At 36.8% G+C, this 21,738-nt stretch overlaps 1 protein-coding gene across 1 annotated transcript in view; it reads right to left on the bottom strand.

Moving 5' to 3' along the window:
- The window catches only part of USH2A (usherin), a 716,035-nt gene that overhangs the window by 83,662 nt on the left and 610,635 nt on the right, over positions 1–21,738 (bottom strand). The window contains exons 58-60 of the mRNA XM_028104725.2: positions 16,458–16,616; positions 14,835–14,997; positions 2,667–3,021 (exon numbers count right to left, since the gene is read on the bottom strand). Of these exons, the coding sequence (XP_027960526.2) occupies positions 2,667–3,021; positions 14,835–14,997; positions 16,458–16,616 (677 nt within the window). The remainder of the gene's footprint in view (positions 1–2,666; positions 3,022–14,834; positions 14,998–16,457; positions 16,617–21,738) is intronic.

The raw sequence follows: 21,738 nt of genomic DNA, 5'->3' as shown, positions 1-21,738 counted from the left end.
GGAATCATTAGAACTTGAGCAGCAGAAACTCCGAAGCAAAGAAACTTAGAAATCTGAAATGCCCAGCAGTAATAAAGTGTGCCTCAGACTTGATTACTCAACTTCCCCTTCAGACTCTGCTCTGCCCAAGGGCCCAGTCTCATGGTAGCCTTCAACAATACAGTTGACTGTAGTATTGGGTATTGGCATACTGAATACAGTGCTCAATGACTACTTGCCAAATTGGATTGAATTGTCAATAATCTGTTCTTGACCCTGAAGGTTCATTGCACTGGCTTAGAGAAGTCATGCTGTTCTGAACAGGAAGGGATGGACTTAAGTGACAGGAGGAAGGATTTGGGTAGCATAAAGAAACATTCTTCTCTGATGGCGAGGAATTGGAATTACATGGTAGAACCCCCTTCTTTAAATATCTTTTTTTTTTTTTAAAGGCTCAAACACATTCTCTTGGGATATAGGAATGTGTGAAGCTCAAAGACAATAGTTTATTTTTCTGATTCTTTTCTTTCAAAGATGTCAGCCCATAAAGAGTCATAGTAGTTTCCTGCCCTGGAAATCTGGCCTACTAACCACAATGTCTGAACACTGGCCCGACTGCTCTATGGAAGATGTCCTTGATTGCTTAACAAGCTCAAGTGGGGCCTTTCCTAATGACCCTAATCTTTTCTTGGGATTCTCAGGGACAGAGATCCAGATGGGTGGGGGGGGGGCACTCTGAACATGCACACAGATGCAAACAAAAAAATTGGGTGCAGAAATATTAGTGTTTCCTGATCATTCTGGCTATTCTCTTTAGCATTGCACAAGGATTAGTCTTCAGAAAATGGAAGAGCACAGCAACACTGGGCTGCCAGGTGGGAACTGTACTGGCAGGGCGCATGGATAAAGGGCCATGTGATGCTTAAACTTTGGGGCCAGAGGCCTTCTTCTCTTTTAGGAACTTTTTAGTGTGATAAAAACAGAACCTGGCAGATTAAATACAGGACAGAGCTCATTGTATACTTTAAATCTTGTGTTGTGAGATGAAACTACCTATGAAGGAATGATGTAGAGGCTATTCCACAAGAGAATTCCAACAAAGTTGTTTTAGGAAATTAAATGTTTGGGCTCAGGCCTCTGAAAGCCATTTTTTAAAATCAGAGGTTTAATTATTGCAATATTAGTGCCTTTAATAAAAATATATTTAAAGTATGTCATTCAGAAAGCCCTTGTCAAGGGTTTTTCAGTATTTTTACTTTATTTTTTAGGATTCTGCTTTCAGGTGGAAGTTTAGAACATGAATTCCAAGGATATGGTGAGAAGTTATAGATTTCTCTATGGATCACATATCAACTAAAAACGATCTTCTGCACTTAAGAACACCTCTTCTAAGGTTTATAATGAAGGCTCTAGGAGGATGTAATATGAAAGATAATTACATGTAACATAAAAAATAAAGTACCAATTCCGAATTCTAAATAAAATAAAGATTAACATTATCTCTTTAATTCACAGACTGCTTATTTTTTAGTCATATGAAAAAATTGAACATAAGGACAGGGAGAAAATATTGTACTTTAAACTATTCATTTACAACTATTCTTTCAGAGTTTCATTACAATATGTTTGCTCAGTATTATTTAGATATTTTGATAAATGTTATACTTTATAAGATAACCTTCAGGTATATTCGGGTGCCTAGATTGGTAGCATAGAAACATGGTTTGCTCTTTGAAAATAATGCTTTATGCTGTTTATTTTTTCTTATTGTGAGGGATTTTCATATTTAGCAAGGTCTTGGCACATCTTAAAAACTGTATGTATTTAACTGCTAAGACCACAAATTTCATCTTCTCCATGAAGCCTCTTCAGTTTGAGGGTTTCCTGCTGACATCTCAGAGCATTTCTTAGCTAACACTTTTGGTAGATGATATTCTCTCTTGTATTGTGGTTTACAGCTGGTAGATGGTGGAATTTGGGATCTGAATCACCATGTGGTGGAAATTATAGGCTATAATTCGCTACTTCTCTTACTTTTTTCTTATGTTCAATTCTCATCTCTGCAGTATGATAAAAGAGAAAGCTCCATGATACAAGAACCATCCTGTTTATGTATCTCCCATAGAACATCAGCCTATGCCAGGTGAAAAGAAAGCTCTCAGAAGATAGTAGTGAACTCAATTAAATTGTATTATGGGCCAGAGGTGATCAACCCGGAAAAAAATCACCACTAAGTTTTAGTGCATGTGATATCTATATCATCCAGATAGATAGATCTAGAAATTTAACTTAATTTTTTTCTCAAAGAGCCAATAATATCACATCTGTCTATATCCATATCTGATCTGAATCTGTATCTGTCTAATTTTATCTATGCTTCATACCCATTAGGTATACAGAGACACATTTAGTATCCCCATTTAATGGATTTGGAAATCACACCAGAAAAGAGTCACTTATTTGCTTGAGGTAATACAAATTAATTGTGGCCTGCAAACTGGTCTCCAACGTCCCTTATACTCAGTTCAATACCTTCCCCATGACTACATTGCTCTTTTTCACATGTGAAAGATTTTAATGTATTTAAGCTCTAACTGAAGAAAAATGATAAGCTGGATAAAGAATCAATTTCAACATATTAACCAGATACTCTAAGCATCTGTTACTCTTTTTTCCTAAGTTCTTACCATCACAGTGAAAGCATGCACAGTAGAGATGTTAAATGTTGGATCATCCAGTCTCTCTTGGTAGACCACATGGTACTGGGAGATAATGCCGTTGGGCAATTCTGGCTTTGTCCAGTTCAGCAGAACTGAATGAGCACTGGTGGCTTGTGCCCAAGGTGCCAGCAGAGATTGAGGTGGGGCTTCCAGGGTTCGTGCTGATGACCACAGACTCTCCACTGAGCCCCTGGAGTTGTGGGCTCTGACTCGGTATTCGTAGAGTGTGAAAGGCATCAGAGTATCTGAAGCATCAGTGAATTCAAGGGCTCCTTCTGACCAGACAAACAAAAGGGACTCCTCTTCAATACCAGCAGGACGTCTGAAAGGAGACCAGGAAGGCAATCAGGGATAGCTGTATGCTTGAAAAGAAGGTTTGCACGTAGAATAAGAAATTGCTTTTCAGAAAAATTTGTTATTAATTCCACTGCCCCTTTCTGAAGGGGCATAATGAAGACCAGATGGAAGAGTATACAAGAGGCCTGACTCAGGATCATTTTTTTTAAGTGTATTTTTTAATATATTTGGCTAATCATATAGAAGGAATATATTTCATAGAAAACATGGAAAACACAGAAGGAATAAATACATTTAAACAATGCAACACCACCCATAATTACATCTTATTGTATTACCTTAGAAATTTTTCCTTAAAAAAATTGCACATGCAATATGTAGAAACACATACATTATTTAAAAACTTTAAAAAAATCAGAAGCATATATATAAGTACTATTAACACATTAAAAATGTGTGGATCTTTGTTTATGAATATGTGTGTAAGTGTGTGCATATGCATATGCATTATATTGCACAATTTTATTTTTTGCACAACTGGAAATTATACTACACGGAATTATTAGAAGTTGATATTATTGGGAATTCTTACCCTTCCATAGTAGCTGGGTTGCAGTAAGTATTCCAATTTGTTTGTCTCCCTGTACCCACGTCTATTGCTAATGTGCTCTCAAACTCACTCTGAACTTGGCTATATGACTCTCACTGGTCATGTATGAGGAATGCAGAGCCTTGAAAAGTGTTTGCACATTGAGAGTGACCCTCTTACTGCTCCTAGAACCACAAGATCTTTGTGTGAAAAAATCCTGGCTAGCACACCGAAGGATGAGGAATGACAAAGAGAAGCCCACGGTTCTAATTCTCTTTTACTTGCACAATGTTATTTTGCATCTGTTTCCAGGATATTTAAAAAAATGTTTTAAATTCACATCCTGCATGTCATGCATTTTCTCCTCATCTGAATTTTCTCTTCTTTAATTAAGTCATTACCCTGCAAAGCAAGGGCTGTTCTTTCTTGTATCCATCAACAAACTTTTTATTGAGCACTTAATATACACCACACCTTGCACCAGGGGTAGAGGTACACATTCCTTCTCTAAAGGAACTCATGGCTGAGTCGAGAAGATAGAGCTAAATACAAATAAATGAAAATAACATGACAAATTATATGAATTTGTTCTAGAGATCTTTGAAGGGCAAAAATCAAATTCCTTTTATTTTAAAGATTTTATTTTTTTATTTGAGAGAGGATGAGATAGAGAGAGAGCATGAGAGGGGGAAGGGTCGGAGGGAGAAGCAGACTCCCTGCTACTGAGCAGGGAGCCCGATGCGGGACTTGATCCCAGGACTCCAGGATCATGACCTGAGCTGATGGCAGTCGCTTAACCAACTGAGCCACTCAGGTGTCCCTCAAATTCCTTTTAGATGTCTTCTCCAAGACCTAGTAAAATTCAGAGTATGCTCAAAAAACCCTTTCAAATGCCTGAGAAAGGGATTCTTCAGTCCCATCTGTAGATTTGACTAATATAAAAACTAAGGACCATGCATACTATTTTGGTACTCAATATATAGAGCATTAAACATCTAAGCAAGAGAAACGGAATTGTCAGTTGTTAATATGGCCCCAAATAGTTGATATTTCATTTGGAACAGTTATTTGCTTACCTGGATGTAAAGTCATGATGCAAAAAATAAAAAAAAATGTTTAAAAAATTAAACAAAGATCTGGTTAGCTGCAGACCTAATCAGAAGGGGAAGCTCCTGATGCATCGTGGTTGATCTACTTCTGTATTCCCAGCATCTGAGCCCCGTAAATTCAATAATCTCTTTGAACAAATGGCCAAAAGACGTGTAATTCCATGGCTTTCTGCACTTTTGCCTCATCTCTATTAACTCTTTTTAACCTACTAGGGTAGTATTCTAGGTTGGGGAAGAAAATACCCAAGAAATGACCCTCTCCTACTCAGCTTCTGCTCTGTAGTTGAGAGAGACTGATGGATAAGGCAGAATTTTCCAGGCCGTTAGGAGTATTTAATGAACATGCTCTTCAGATGCCAGGATAGTCACATGCTGCCATATCAGATTAACCATCAAAATGGAAAAGGTTATTAAGGCAAAGTAAATGACAGTACCTCTCACAAAAAGGCAGGATATTTAAAAATCTCTGGCTTTGGGAATTTGATGATCCTCAAGTTGATAAATCACAATGACCTAAGCATAAGCAATGACAAGCCTCCTGCTGGAGACTATAGAGGCTTCCTAGATACCTCTCAGTGACCTGCAATTATGTTTCGGCAACCCACCTCATTATTCCTTGCTACCATGCGTGGGCCAGATTCTGCACTCAGTGTCGGTTTGCAGGGTTTGGCCTTTGTACTTGCTGCAGATACTAGGTACCAGGTGTGTCATTGGGAGGGATCCATTCTAATGAGGACCACAGGGCTCACAGCCAAGGACTCCTCTCAGTGAGTTTTTAAAAGGTGTTTGCAAGGAACATAATACAGCAAACAAACATAAACTTCTATGGGGAAATAAAATTGTCTATTTTGTCTGGCTTCAATCCTTCTATGACAATTCAATTAATTTTTATTAAACTCTCATGAATTCCCACATTGAGGTGTAGCTGTGGTTGTGACATTCTTTTAAAAATTGCCCGAAAGCATGAATTTTAAAAATCTGTGCTATGTGAGAGATTAAATATTATGTGAGCTTCAAGTTTATCCACCAAAACAATTAAAGGATGCAGCCTGGTTAAGTATTTCTTACCCCTATTGAATAATCAAAAAATTAACATTATGTTGAGGTAAGTGCTCCATCTGTGGTGTTAAGAAATAGAATATCTTCAGGTCTGAATAAACTTTGAACAGAAGAGTTTAAGTAGATCACAATTATTCCTAATTTATTTAAGATTTAGGCTTCAACTGTTCATTTAACTGGAAGTGTTTCCTCCTGAACAGTCTGTTTAGGGAAATCACATTTTCAGTTCTCTCTGAATAGCCAAATGGTTATTCTATGCTTAAACTCATTTAGGAGATACTTCAATAATGAATGCCCTTTGAGTTAATTTAAGGTTCCTTAACACTAAGAAGAAAACAAAAATGAGTATTAAAACTATGAACCATGTATTTTAAAAGATTCATACTTATGTTTTCTTACTGTAGTATAACCTTAAAAAAACAAAAACGAAACAAAACCCAAAAAATTCACTATCCCTCTATTCCCTGCAACAGTTCTCGGTGTTTGTCTTCAAAAACAACCAAAGCAAAATCCTGTAACTCAGTTCATTTCCCATAGCAACTTCAGATTACGAAACTGCCACCCTCACCTTATGAGGAATAATAAGAATACTGATTTAAATCCAAAATCCAAAATACCTGATACCTGTAGTGCAAGGAGCTAGGTTGTAGGTCTAGGCCTACAACCACCTGATTAGATGACCTTGGGCAAAACTGACCTGTGCTCTCTAGTTTCCATTTCACGTTGTAAACTGCAGTTAATAACCTTATAGTGTATAACGTCCCAGCATTTCTGTAAGAATTACATCAAATTATGCACATGAAAATCACTGGGTTAGACATAACACATGATACAAATGAAGTTACCATAGAAATGGCATCCAAAGCTGCTTTTAGGAAGACAGATCCAGCAGTCGTATAAAGGCTGCGTTGAACGGGAATGACAACAGGTAGTCACGCAGTGAAGAGGTCATCTCAACAGACCACATGAGAATAAAGATAGATCCTGAACTACAATTGATGGTAGAGGAAATGGAAACGTGTGGTTTACAAAATGCCATGGGAAGGTTGAATCATTCAGCTTCGTGGAGTGAGTACTCTGGTGTTGGGGGAGGAGACGTCAAAGATCATTCAAAAGTGTTAAGACTTTATCCCAGTTAGAACGGTAGTGATTTGCCATGCAACTGGCCTATACTTATCACTCCAGCTTCATGTTTCAGAGTTTTATTCCATTTGTTATTCCAGTCATAATCAAATTCTATTCTATGATAGTTTTCTTCTATTCTATGATAGTTCATGCCCCCATGGCTCTGATATGTCAATCCTGTTCTGCAATGCCTCGCCGAACATTCTTTGTCCTCCCCCTTCTATAGGCTAACTCCAATTCGTCTTTTAAAGCTCCGCCACAGTCACTTTCTCCAGGAAGTCTTCTCCTTGCTTCTCTCTCAAATAGAATTATGTTCTCCTACGTGCTAAGGCTTTTTTCTATTGATTCACTTGTCATACTATATTGTAATATATTTTCTTTCTTTTCTATATCCTACACCATACTACAAGCTCCTTGAAGGAGAAGACTCTCTCTTACTTATCTATATATTCTCAGCCCTTAGGGGAAGCATGGCACACTATAATAAACAGCATTTTGTAAGCAATGACTGATGACAGACTGGTTGACAAGAAGAGACCAAAATTCTCTGACACATGGTTAACTAGAAAAATGCACCCACTATTAAGTTGTTGTCTCTGAGCAATAACCCTTTCCTTCAATATTTTGGCTTTATGATGGTGGAGCTGGGACTCTGCAATGGCATTTCTGATTTACCGGCTGAGTCTTTGTTGAGCTCTGCCAATAGGGGCGCCAGAGGGAGAGCAGAAGGCTGAAAGGAAAAAGGAACCCGCTCCTTACTCTTTGCGTCGTGTTTGCTTGCTGATTATGTGAGCATCTCTCCAGGTAGGATTTTTTACCCTGAGAATAACAAATCCTTCCTCCTCATGAGAAGTTTGAGTATAAAATTTTAACAACACTTGGAAAAGCCATCTTTATCTCGAGCCTTCCCAGACACCTGCATCAACTGGAAGCTGACTCCTTCTCAGGTGTCTGGGTCCCAGCATGGGGCGGGGGTGTGGTGCTCCCCTCTAGTTACTGAGTTTTAAGAATTCTAGCTGCCTCAGTCCCAAGGCTAGTAGCTGTTTCTGGCAGTTGTCACCTGCATGAATATCTTAGAGTTCACTTTTTATCCTTCCAGTTATCTAGTTATCAAATTTACAACTAGTTAACAATTATGTATGTTAAACGCAGTTAAGATGACTGTTGTGGTTTCTCTTTCCCAAGCAGAACTTGCTACAGAGAGTGATGATGATGTTTACAGAAAGAGAGAAATAGGAAAATCATAAACAGGGTGAGGATTGATTTGCATCTGGACTAACTGAATTTACTATTTTGTCTTTATCATACCATGATACATTTGTTGTGAAAAGAATTAGAAAATATGGATGAGCAAAAACACAGGTATAGGCAGCTCCAACTTATGATGGCCCGACTTATAATTCTTTGACTTTATGATGATGTGAAAGTGATAGCCATTCAGGGGACACTGTACTTCAAATTCTGAATTTTGATCTTTTCCCAGGACAGCAGTATGCCGTATGATACTCTTTCAGAATTCAGGGCGGTGGCAGTGAGTGGCAACTTCTAGTCAGCTGCACAATCACAGGGTAAACAACTGACAACCAACCCTTCTGTAACCACACAACCATTCTGTTTATACTTTACAATTATGTGAGTATTATATGAGATTACATGAGATCTCATTTACAAATTACATGAGAGGTTCAACACTTTATTCTAAAATAAGATTAAAATATAAAATTTATAAAATATATTATAAAATACAAAAATAACACAAAATATTATTTGTGTTAGATGATTTTCCCCAACTGTAGGATAATGTAAGTGTTCTGAACACATCTAAAATAGGCCAGGCTAAGCCATGATGTTTCATATGTTAAGGGTATTTTTTTTTAAGATTTTATTTATTTATTTGAGAGACAGAGTGAGAGTGCAAGTAGGGGAGGAGCAGAGGGTGAGGGACAAGTGGACTCTGTTGAGCATGGAACCTGACATGGGGCTTGATCCCATGACCCTGGGATCATGACCTGAGCCAAAATCAAAAGTCCAATGCTCAACCAACTGAGCCACCCAGGCGCCCCTGATATGTTAGGTGTATTAAATACATTTTTGACTTAGAGTATTTTCAACTTACAATGGGTTTGTTGGGATGTAACCCCATAGTAAGTTGAGGAGGATCTCAACTTTAAAAGGATTGTGCTTGGGGCACCTGGGTGACTCAATCGGCTAAACGTCTGCCTTTGGCTCAGGTCATGATCCCAGAGTCCTGGGATTGAGCCCTGCACTGGGTTCCCTGCTCAGCTGGTAACCTGCTTCTCCTTCTGCCCCTCCCCCTTCTCATGCTTTTTCTCTCTCTCTCTCTCAAATAAATAAATAAAAATCTTAAAAATAAATAAATAAAAGGATTGTACTTAACTTATCTCTGGGAGATAAGCATTGTTAAGGTTTTTCTGTTGTTTCCAGACATTTTTATGCATATATAAATGTAAAGAAATACTCTATATATTTAAAGAAAAACAGAATCATCCTAGGCACACTGTTGTGCAGTCTGCTTCTTTTATTATCAGGAATCTTTTTCCTTGTTCTTAAATATTTGTAACTGCCAGATTTGTCTTCCTAAAGCATGGTACATCTTTATTGTACATCCAGGATGACTTCCTACTTTTATCATGCTTGATGTTTAACACAGGACTTTCACATACATTATTTCATTTAATTCTTAATACAATTCTAGGAGGTTATTCTATATGTTTATTAGCCTAACTTTATATAAAAATGAAGCCTGGGGAATATAATGACTTCCCCAAGGTCACATAACTAGCAAGTGTTGGACCCAGCACCTGGAAGCCATATCTTCTGTCTACAAATGCCAAGCTCTGTCCACTTTATCACATTGCTTTTCTGTTTTAACCCCAAACTTGCAATGGCTTACATTGCCTCTAAATAAAAAATCTAAACTCCTTAGCCTGGTATTTCAAGTCTTCTAAAATCTACCATCAAGCTGATTGTGGAAATTCTCCTTATAAATAACAAAGGCTCCAGCCAAGCCTGACAATTACTTGAACACTATGCCTTCAGCATTGGGAATTTGGTTCATTCTATTAATTTTATTCACCTGAGATAACTTTGCCATCAGGCTCCGCTTATTAAAATCCTGTCCACTATAAATGAAACAGAATACAAAATCCTGAAATGGATCAGATGATATATGGGGATTTTGTACAGGTGGCATCTCAAATCAGTGAATTATAAAATAATGTTGACAAACTAGATAGTTTTTTAAAAAAATAAATGCATAGATTTCTTGTCTCATTCTTTAAAACAAAATCAAGTATATTTAGATATAAGGAGTAGAACCCATAAAATTGCTGGAAGAAATAATTGATGTGTTATTTTTATATGATCATTAAAGGGAGAATTTCCTTACTATATAAAGAGCATAGACAAATGAATGAGACGTAGTCCAAAAGAAAATAATCTAAGGATATATAATATTTATATACACACACACGTAGCAAGTATTTAAAATAAATGAACTTCACTTATAATAACCAAAATTTTAATTAAAACAATAATATGCCATTTAAAATATTGAACTGGCAAAGATTTGAAAAATTGATAAGACCCCCTATTGACAGGAGTTTCCAGAATTAAAATTCTTACAAACCATAGGAATTTAAAATGTATAAAATTTGACCCTGCACTTCTAGTACTAAGAATAATCCTTCACCTGCTCATTGTAAAGGTGTTTTGTTTTTTTTTTTTTTTTTTGAGTTGCTGTTGTAATGAAAACTTGGAAATCACTTCTTTTGCCATCAGTAGGGGACTGGTTAATAATATTGACACACATCCATATAATAAAATACAGTTGAGTCATTAAAAGAAGTGAGGTGTGTGTGTGTGTGTGTGTATGTGTGTGTGTGTGTGTGTGTGCATGCGCATGCACCCAAATGCCCAAAGAAAATTGGAGAACAGCATAAACAATATGATTCTTTTACAGAAATATTATGTATATTAAAATTAATAGTAGTTACTTTCATTGATGGAAATTTTATGCGCCTTGGGTAAGTCATAAAGAAAGGATAAGTAGCCTTTGTAATATTCTGTCCTGTTAAAACTTTTTTCCAACAAAAGTATTTCTAATAATGGTCACTAAATTTTTATATTGTAAGGCCAAGTCCCAATGACATTAATTTCATCCATGAATAATGAATGAAGTCTTCCATAAATATTCCAGACAAAAAGAATCCTTCTCTCCTGTAAACTTTCTGGTAAATATATATTTTTCACATTATATTTCTCTTTTTGTTTGTTTGTTTGCTTAGTTTGACATATATCTCCTCCTATAGTAAAGGTCCTTGGTAATAGGACTCAGACCTCACAGTAGATATGAACATTTCTATCTATCTATTGATATATCTATCATCTGTCGATCATCTACCTATCTCCGTCTCCATATCTATATTTCCACACAACATGAACTGATTGTATAAAAATTTCTTCACTTTTGAGTCAATGTCTTCTTAGTTTACTCAATCAGCTTAATTTTCCATTTTAGAAAATTATTACTTGCAGTGCCCTGCTTGGAATATTCTTCCATATTAACCATCCACCCAAACTATCTCCGATTTTATCCTTCAAAATCTTACTATTTAAATACCCAAAAAGAGTTCATTATTCATTTCTACTTTTACAGTGTTAGAAGGTATTTGTATATATTTTTTCTTATTGCACATCGATCAATCTTTGTATTTATTAAAAGAGACAGTTTATGAGAATAAACTTCATGCAATTTTGTGTCTATTAAAATGGTGGGAGATCATTTCATCAAGTGTTTTGTAAAGTCCTAAGAAAAAAATATTTGGTGGATTTTGTACATGGAAGTCAGATTTTGTGGAGGGATTTTGCCACTTACAACATTATAGATATAAGATAGAGGGGAATACTGAAAAATCGTTATTACAATATCCAAATGTACTATGAGGAGAAAACAAATGCTGAAGATGGCTTTATGTATATACTCTATCAGTAAACAGGTTGCACAACACTAACCTCAGTGTTGTCCCTATTGTCAGAAATATCTTTTGTAACTCCCCACCTTAGGGAACAAAGTAGCCTAAATCAAATAACGAAGTAACAGGTAAATGGAACAGAAGCAATTGCATTAATAATCATATTCTTCCTAGATTATTTTGTTTGTAAAGTCATCAACACCCCTTTATCAGTGCAGATGCCTTTCTGTAGGATGATATCTAGAGGTAGTCTTTAAACAATGGAAGGAAATTACTGAGGGGAAGTGATTTAGGGGGTTAGAGAGAGCAGAGTGACAGGTATTTTCAAAATGGGATTGGCAAGTTGGTTTCCTGCAATTTAATGAAAATATCTGCCTAGGCCAAACCCCGTCTTTGGTTTGAGCTAAGTGTATTTCCTTTGGTGGTGATACAAGAAAGAGGAGGCAAATGATGAAGCAGGAATTACATGCCATAACCTCCCCAGAAATACTGCAGGCTCGTGGCCATAACTATATAAGGGGCTCTCTGTAGTCCCGGAATGAAAAAGAACTATGTGCTTACATTCTATTTCTGTCCTTACAAATTTCTGATTTTTTTTTTGCAGCTATCTAAGAAAAATTTGATATTGTTGTTGTCTAAGCACATTTAAACTTCAGCTGAAATAACCGCCAAGTGATTCATGCCTATGTAGGTGAATATAACGATTGTATCTGGAGCCCCAGTGCGCCATTTTCATTTCACTTTAAATAAAAAACAAAATGTATCTATGTCAGTCAGTGCCCTTCTGCTGTACTCAGAGGTATCAAACAGGCTACAATTATGATTGTGAAGTGATTGTGTCACATTGGAGGAAGGTTTATTGCTTTTGAGTCTGCTAGGCAGTAACACATTCTGTTTCATATTACTCTTTATATCATTGTTTGGCTGTGACTAGAATAATCAAATGCCATCAAACGCTGTCAAATTCAATTTACAGTATTTTTCATTGAAGCGGGCTTTCTGCATTATATTTCCTGTTTTCCCTCTCTATAGCTGCCATGGAATAGTCACTGTAATCATGAGCTTTATTTACAAAACCAACAGACTGAAGCCACGTCCTGCTCTATAACAGATACTTTATTTCCCTTTATTCAGAATAGGAATTTGATGTGCTTTTCTCATACAATTATCATTAAGTAGATGAAAGAAAACTATTCCAAGAGGATGGGCATTTTAGAGCCTGCACTAATGTGCTTAGCGTAAAATGTAAATTCGCATTAGCCATTTTCACATGTTCATGTGTATTTGAATCAGAAATACTGTTCTTCAAATTAATGTTTGCTGAGAAGAAATTTGGCTTGCTCTTTCTTGGCCATGTAATTTACATAACCAGAAATGCAATAATACTTTCTCCTTTCATAATTTTCCTACAAACCCTTGCTCATCACTGAATCAAAGGGTTTCAATACCTGAAGTTGCAAGAGGAGCCTGACCTGTTTCCTGACATATTCAGAGCATAGGACCAAACAGGGGAAGGTGTGAGGCCGCTGGAGAGACTAACAGACCATGTGGGAGTAGGGGTGAGAGTCTGAGCAAGAATGTATTGTTCTCCGTTTGCCTAATGTAAATACGTGGCTTTTGGAATGGGGTTTTCAACCGGCAAATCCCTTATGTCTGCTGGTAGCTATCTTCCATAGCGTCTTTTCTCACTTAGACAGTTATGGTCAGGAAGTCTGTGTCTCCTCCACCCCCAATTCATATGCCAAATTCCAAACCTCAAGGTGATGGTATTAGGAGGTGATTGGGATATGAGTGTGGAACCTCCATGATGGGATGAGTGCCCTTCTAACGGAGACCCACGGTGCTCTCTAGTTGCTTCTGCCACAGTGAGGGTGCAACGAAATGATAGCTGTCTGTGAACCAGGAAGTGGACCCTCACCAAACATGGAATCTGTCAGCACCTTCATTTTGTATTTTCCCAACTTCCAGAGAAATAATGTGTGTTGTTTATAAGCCACCCAGTTTATGCCATTTTTGTTACAGCAGTCCGAAGGCACTAGAACAGAGAGCAGACTCTCAGGGGACAGGTTCTTTGCCTCCTTGACTCTCTTTCTGTTTTACTTTTGCCTTTTCTCTTCTCTTCCTCCTTCTCCCTCCGGGTTCCTCTCTAATTCTGTTTCTCCCTCTCTCTCTTTCTCTCCTTCCCATTCTCTCTTCTCCCTCTCTCCCTCTGCTTCTCCTCCTCATTATTCATTATTTATGTAAAGAAAACATTAAATTAAAACTATGTCTGTGTGGATCAGGTGAAGACTGGATCCGGGAGTGCAATACTCTTCAACCCAAAGTGCCTATGGTCCCCGTCTCTTCCTCCTCTCTTCTCTTTCCCTGCATTTTTCTCTTTCCTTCTTTTCTTCATTTTAGGGGGATATACTTAACAAATTCTGCACATCCTGGTGAAAAGAAGCTGCATTACCATCTACTGCACTCCCAGAACCATCTAGCCAGCTGAGTGGGAGTTCCTTCCAACAGAAGGGGAATTGCAGAGTTGAGCCATCTTTCTGCAGATGGAAAGCACCCTGTTTTTTGAGGATAAAAAGCTTTTCCAAGCTCCACATAATAGGGATGAGAAATATTAGGATTCTCATTGCACACCTGGTTCCTCCTCTGGAATGACTATATTCTCTTGGTCAGTGAGCCTCCAGAGGACTGCTCTATGACTTAATCAGAAGGTAAGGCTGATGTACACTATGAGGTCTTATCTTTCAAGTAGGGCTCAGACAAAACTGTTCCCTGGTAGCTGTGTTTTTTTCCCCCGGATCATGTGTAAAAGCTTCCATTACCAATCTCAGACCCTAGGAAGTGCTCTGAAAAGCACCAGTTCCCATTTATTCCCTTACGGAAAAAGAAAATGTATTTGATTTTACAGTCCTGGAATTGTACACATTTTTAAATAATTTAAAATAACAGTAATAGTCAATGTTACCTGTGAAGAAAGTAGTTGATGATGACTCCATTTGGCTTTTCAGGTGGCATCCATTTAACCTCTATGCAAGCTGACCCCAGTGCCTTAAGAACCGGGGGATGTAGATCCACTGGGGCTGCTTCAGATGTTTTGACAAACGTCCTACTGCTAACTCCACAACTTCCTTGAAAAAAATTGAGTCCTTTAGTAATTTGTCAAGCAGGGAAAACAGCTACATATGCATATAGAAGGATAAGGAGATCATGGAAATCATTTTAGCTGAACTTTTGTATATGACCCTTGTACACATATTTTAGACTAGTACTATAAATCTCTATATAATTTGAATATATTTATATGTATACATATTTTATATTATATTTATATTATGTATATTTAAATAGGGAATCATCAGTTTTGGAAAATCCATTAACTAACCACAAATTTATAGAGGCATAGGTAAGAATGCTTATGCTTGTCTGAACTATGGTTTCTCTAGTTTATTACAGTTATTCTGCCAGAAAGTGATAATGTACTTGAATATCATAAGTGTGTATGATCTGCATATCTTGTATAGTCTTAATAATATCTTATTTTTGCCAATATTTTAAAATAATGATCATCTCCCAATATGCAGGAATCAATTAATTTGAAGAATATTGTATCTCCATAGCATAGTTTTAGAGACATAGGGATGTAGAAGTTGATTTTGCATTTAACTAAAGAAAACACTAGTTTAAAACCATTTCTATGCTGATTAGCTGAGGACCAGATCAGAAAAAAACAGTATCCTTCAAAACAAAATGCCTTGGTTTCGTTTGTAGAGAAAAGTGGGCAAACTGACTCACAATTTTGGAGATGAGGCAAAGCAAAATCACAGACCCCTCATCCTAATCAACTCCATGGGAACTGATACTCATTTGGAAACAGAAGTTCCTAAGCACAAATAAGATAGGGGTTCCCACCACTCAAGTAGAAGATTGGGACATTTCTTTAATTTAAAGTGGAACAACATGTTTTATACACCAATGTGAGTTACATCTTTACTTCTCTTATTAATATATGACGTAACATTTGGGATGAAGGGACTGAGGGAGGCTCTTCCTTAAGACCACAGAGATGGATGATGATTTCATAGATCACTAGCCTATGCCATGAAACTCAGGGCGACAGTCTGCATATATGAGATAGAGTTCAGGGAAGCACAGTAAAAATACATAAGATTCATTCAAGTGCAACTCAACTTCTAAACAATGCCTCCCCTCACCCCCAAATAAAACTTAAATAAACCAAAGTGAGTACCTTTTCTTTCTGAAATTTTCATAACACCTATTTTGCTTTATATTATCAATGATTCCTTTATGTGATCTAGGTGTTTTTCTTTTAAAGGGCCTTATAAAACAAGACTTTGCAAAACCACCATTTTAATATATTTAAATATTCATGATTTAATGTGCAGAAATGCATAATGCTTCACTCAATGCCAGGCTCTGATTTTTCTGGGTAAACAGTCCAGTACAAATAAGAAATGAAATGTTAGTCTCTGTATTTGAATTGAGAATCTATTCCTTTTTAATGAATTTTTTCATAAAATACTTTTTTTTTTTTATAAAAGCCCAGGACAAGTGTCTGAAAGACTTTCACCATTTTGACATGCTTGTATCCTTATCTCATATTGTGTGAATGGAGCCAAATTTTCCAGAAGGAGGCACTGATGATGACCAACAGAGGAGGTCAGAGGTGCTACACTTCCAGCATTGAGTAAGACATTGTACTCCACAGGCATTTTGGGGATGAGGATCCCTTTAAAGAGAGAGAGAGAGAGAGAAAACATATGTATGCTATACAGAATGGCCTATAAGTGTTTGTCTTTTAAAAACAATGAATCTTTAACATTTTATAACTTAAAGGTATATTATTGCTGAATATAGCAATTAATAACTGTATGAATGTATAATCCAAAAGTAAAAAATGTGTATCACCCATTTTCAAAAACAAATGAAGTACATATAATAGTTCTATTCAGAGACATAATCTATGGGCAAATAAAAACGAAGGCACGTTTCACTCCTTAAAAAATATAAGGCAATTAGAAATGGTGTCATATATTTTTGCTAGGCTTACTTACTCTTAAAGTATATAAAAAACCCCCACCAGTTTTGCTTGTGACAATAATTTTTCTGTAGACATTGTGTATGCATCCAGTCTGACACAGATCCTTGACATAAGAGCCCATAAAGTATCCAAATCATAGTCTACCTAGAGAATTCCCAGTGCATTAATTAATGAGTTAGGATAGTCCACTCTGTCAGGGAGACTTATGGACCTAAATACATATGAAATTTGGGTTCAAAACTGTCATTTCTCACAATGCTTCTGGAAGAAAGAAGGTCTTGTCAGTTTAGCCTCTTCACAATCTATTCCTATAATTAAATGCTTGTAAGTTTTATTTGGTCATGAACAACATGTACATTTTTTTTTTCAAGGAGAGTATATGAGCCTTGAATGAAGAATATAATGGAATTTCTCATGAGATTTTCTCATTGATCTGATAGCTTATAACATTTGTGGGTTTAATTACTTACCTTTGTAGTACTTAAATAAGGTTATCTTTGCTATAGAAGCAATGAAGTCTACAGCACAGGACTCAATAACCCTTTAGAAATGAGGTCTAAAAAAAATGAGATGAAGGTTTGCTTTTTGTAGATATAGCCCCAATTGTATAAGGGGCGGAAGAGCCAGTACAAAGCAGAGATGCTTGGGATTCTGTGTAGGATAGATGAAAATAAGGACTCTCCGAAGGATATATGGATCATAGTCAGAGGGACTGATCAATTTCCTTTGGAAAGATGCAATTATGCTGAACCCAGACTAAGAATTTTTATTTTAAATTAGATCATCCTAGCTAAATTATCTGTTGTATTTGTCCTAATGGCTTAAATTACTACTATTCTATCATTGATTCCTAAATTCCTCTCTCTGGCTTTTTATCTCTCTTGCATTCCAGATTCTATTTTCATCAGCCTACTTCACAGAAACCTCAATCTCAACAGGTCCAAAGCATAATCACTACATTTTCCCCTCCCAAACCTGTTCTTCTTGGGTTTCCTTTCCATTTTCCTATGCCAGAGGCCTTAGAGTAAACCCTTAGGGTAAGAATCTTAGAGTAGACCCTGCTTTCTTTACTATGCACAGTTGCAGCAATAACCCAAATGAGAATAGCCATCTCATTGCATTCCAGTTGCATGCAAGACAGTGTCCTCCATTAAATCAGGGGGGCTCTGTTCTCCTCCCAGTGTAGTTCCAGTGCCCAGAGTTTAGCACAAATTTGCAGCTCAATAAATGTTGGTTTGAATGAATGAATGACATCTCAGGACAATATTGTAAAGCAAATGTTACTACATTTTTTTAAGATGAGAAAACTAAGCAATTTGTTCCAGATTGCACATTGATTTCTTGGGGTAGTCAGACTTGAATGCAGGCCCATCTGATACCAAAGCTTATCTCCCTGTATTTATGCTATCTCTTGGTAATGGAGACTTGGATTAGGACAACTGAGGAAAAACGAGAGGATAATTTTGAGACAACATGTGTAGCCGGGCAGAACAGGTATTGGACACCGATTAGGGGGGAAAAAACGTGATGGAAAAATTAGAATTCCCACTGACGGAACTAAATTATAGGTGAATATTTGAAGTTCTGAAGGGCAGATTTCCGAAACTGAAATACACATACCCCACACGCTTGTGGATTTCTGTCGAAGTATTTTCAAAGACAAAGATAAATATTGTACCTTTTCCTAGAATGCCAGTTTGACCTGTAAAATTTGGGAAATGCAACGTTTCCTTGCCTGAGCAAGGGAAACTAGCAGAATCCCACTTGCCCTTTTTCACAAAAATTTGGTATGAGTTTTTCTTCCTAAAAAGCCCCAGACTAGAAAACTAGATGGGTACCGAGTGATCCGAAGTTTGACTAGTCAGTTGTTTTAACTCTATAGTCACCTCAGAACTAACTAAATGACAGCAGAAGGTTATGCTGACATAATCAGTGTGTTGAACAAGTACAAGTCCTAGTCATGATGCAATCAAACACCACTTAATTTGAGTTGCTCAGTATTGCTTTAAAATGAATTCATCATGGGTAATCTTCTGTAGACACAGGATGAAAATTTGGCTGGGCCCACATTTCTGCTGAATCTCAGGTAATAGACATTTCTATGTTATTTTTTTTTGCACGAAGAAAAAAGATATTGTGACAAAGATTAATGTCTAGAAAATGTAAATAAATTTATTTTTCTCTTTAATGGTATAGTGAATATACTGGGCTTATTTAGAAGATATTCTCTGAGGCCTAATTCTCAGCTGTAAGACAAAACTGGGAATGTTTGTACTGCTCCCAATAAGACTGCTATAATTAAAGTGAAATTTGAGAGTTGGATGAAGAGCGTTGATTATAAGGGACCATTTGAAACTCTTAGTACATTAATGCATGAGGAAAACTTATGTACTATATTAGAGGTAAAATAAAGAGGAGTATAATCAGGCTTTTATTTCCCCACTAAAAATGTTCTTTGGAGACTGTTGTTTGAGGTAGTAAAAGAGAATGAAGAGTGGATCAGGGACTTTATCAGTTTGTAGTTTGACTTCTCATCAGGAAGATATGCTTATGGAAATTTCCATCCACAGTGTCTTGGAATGTCACAGTATTCACCTCCCATTTTGGGCATTTCTCCTTATTGTTACCCTGACATAGTCTGTAAACCAGGGGGGCGGGGAAGGTTGCTGTTTGTACCTGCATATTTGTAACAAAATGAAGACAGGAAGAATTGCCTGGACATTGAACTTGTTATTGGGGTCAGCTTTCTCCAGAGTGACCTAATATCTTAAAATATAACAGCATATCACTCTTTATCCAAGGATATTAGTAAAAAAAATTCCCCTAGTGATAAATTATGAAATACATTATTTTTTGGATGAAGACAAACACATTGAAATACAATGGCAACTTTGTATGAGGTTTTCTTTTTTTTTAAAGATTTTATTTATTTGACAGAGAGAGAGAGACACACAGCGAGAGAGGGAACACAAGCAGGGGGAGTGGGAGAGGGAGAAGCAAGCTCCCCGCTGAGCAGGGAGCCCCACGCAGGACTTGCTCCCAGGACCCCGGGATCATGACCTGAGCCAAAGGCAGACGCTTAACGACTGAGCCACCCAGGCGCCCCAAATTTGTAGGAGTTTTTAAGCTAAAAAGCAAGACTTTAAAGAGATTGCAAGCTTATGGTGATTGCTTTGGGCAGTTTCTAGACCTCCTGGGATTGATTGCATGTTCATTCTGTCTTCTCTGTTCCTGGGATAGATCTTACAGAAAAGTTTGGCAAACACACATTTTAAAAATATTCTATCATTCTTGTTGAACTAAACCACAGAATGGAGTCAGGCAGATCAAATCACGTCTCTGCCCTTATTTGTTGTAGATTACTTAACCTCTATGAATGCTGGTCTCTTCATCTGTAAAATGATGATACTAATAGCCACCTCATAAAGAGCTATAAGGATTAAATTAGAAAATGCATGTAAAATATTTTAGTACATTCCTGCGACATAGAAAGTGCTGAATTAATGATAGACATCTCAGCAAATCAAAATGAAATGGAACAAAATGGAAAAAAAACCCCACATCTATGACACTATTTTATGTGCCCTCAAATACTCTGAACCCACCTTTTTAAATAAAGTTTCTACTCCAATTACAAATAAATGTTACATTCATTTAAGTAAATCTCTTTATAACAATATTCTAATCTAGTTTGGTTTTTTTTTTTTATGAATACTTGGATATGATCAAGTTGTATTCCTATGAACATATTTTTCATTCCTAGCAGTAATTTAGAAATGGTCTTCCCTTCACTTCATCTGAGGGTGCACTTTACTGAATGTCTTCCTTTGTACCTACTGGTCTGTTTCTAGTAACTTCTCTGCTTAGAAGGACAGGACTCCTAGGGGGTCAGGGAACAAAACTGTGCTTCTGCTACATTTCAAATATAGACATAATCTTGATCTAGGTTTCAACATGGCTAGTCAAGGCACGAACCTGGAAAATCTATTTGTCACGTCTTGGCTAATTGAAATAAATGTCCTTTATATATACCTATGAGGTGTTGAAAGAGAAAATGCTCCTTGAAGCTGTGAGCATGTCAAACAGTGACATGTATTTAGGAAAGAAGGCCCCTCCACTGTCATAATTTACAGGACTGTGACATGAAAGGCTCTTGTGTTCCTGCAAACCCTACACCATCTGCAATGAGTCTGAAACAACCTAGCCCCCTGGTATTCTGATGACTAAATGAAATGAAATGGGCATATTTGTTAAAGTCAGCTGGGAAGCCACACGACTTGGTTAGTTCCCGAGTTCATAAATTTATGTCAGAGGAAGAGGAGCAGTGGAAGCTCAAGTGAACCAATTTACCCTAAGTGCAAATGGCAGTTTTGTTATTTGGTGTCAAAGTTACCAGTCCCACAATGACAAGCTGCCATAACACATTTTCTTGTTCACTAAAGAACAAGGATTTCGTTGGTTAATATTCCTTGCAATGCTCCTTTTCATAATTTACAACAACTAGATGCTGATAGGTTATTTAACATTTATGAAGTTAAGATGTAATCAGAAAAACCCTGATTATCTTTACAAATAAAAAAGTTAAATTATTCAACTTTTTTTTTCTCTGTGGCTTCATTTCACAGCAGGTGCATACTTTACAATGGGACAAGTCAATCAAATAATCCTTTTTTAAAATCTTTTTTTAGGAGCTGAAGCAGGAACAATTCTAAGAGGAAAACTATTAATTCGGTTTGATAGCTGCATTTGCTTCAAAACACTGGTTGCACTTAATGTAATGCTTTGAACAAATCAGCCTAAATTCTTTGTT

This window comes from Eumetopias jubatus, unplaced genomic scaffold (assembly GCF_037043125.1).
Source record: "Eumetopias jubatus isolate StellerSeaLion01/CBP00866 unplaced genomic scaffold, mEumJub1_p1.0 scaffold_12, whole genome shotgun sequence".
Taxonomy (NCBI): domain Eukaryota; kingdom Metazoa; phylum Chordata; class Mammalia; order Carnivora; family Otariidae; genus Eumetopias; species Eumetopias jubatus.
The sequence above is the reverse complement of the archived record's forward strand: the minus strand, read 5'-3'. Positions and strand labels throughout refer to the sequence as shown.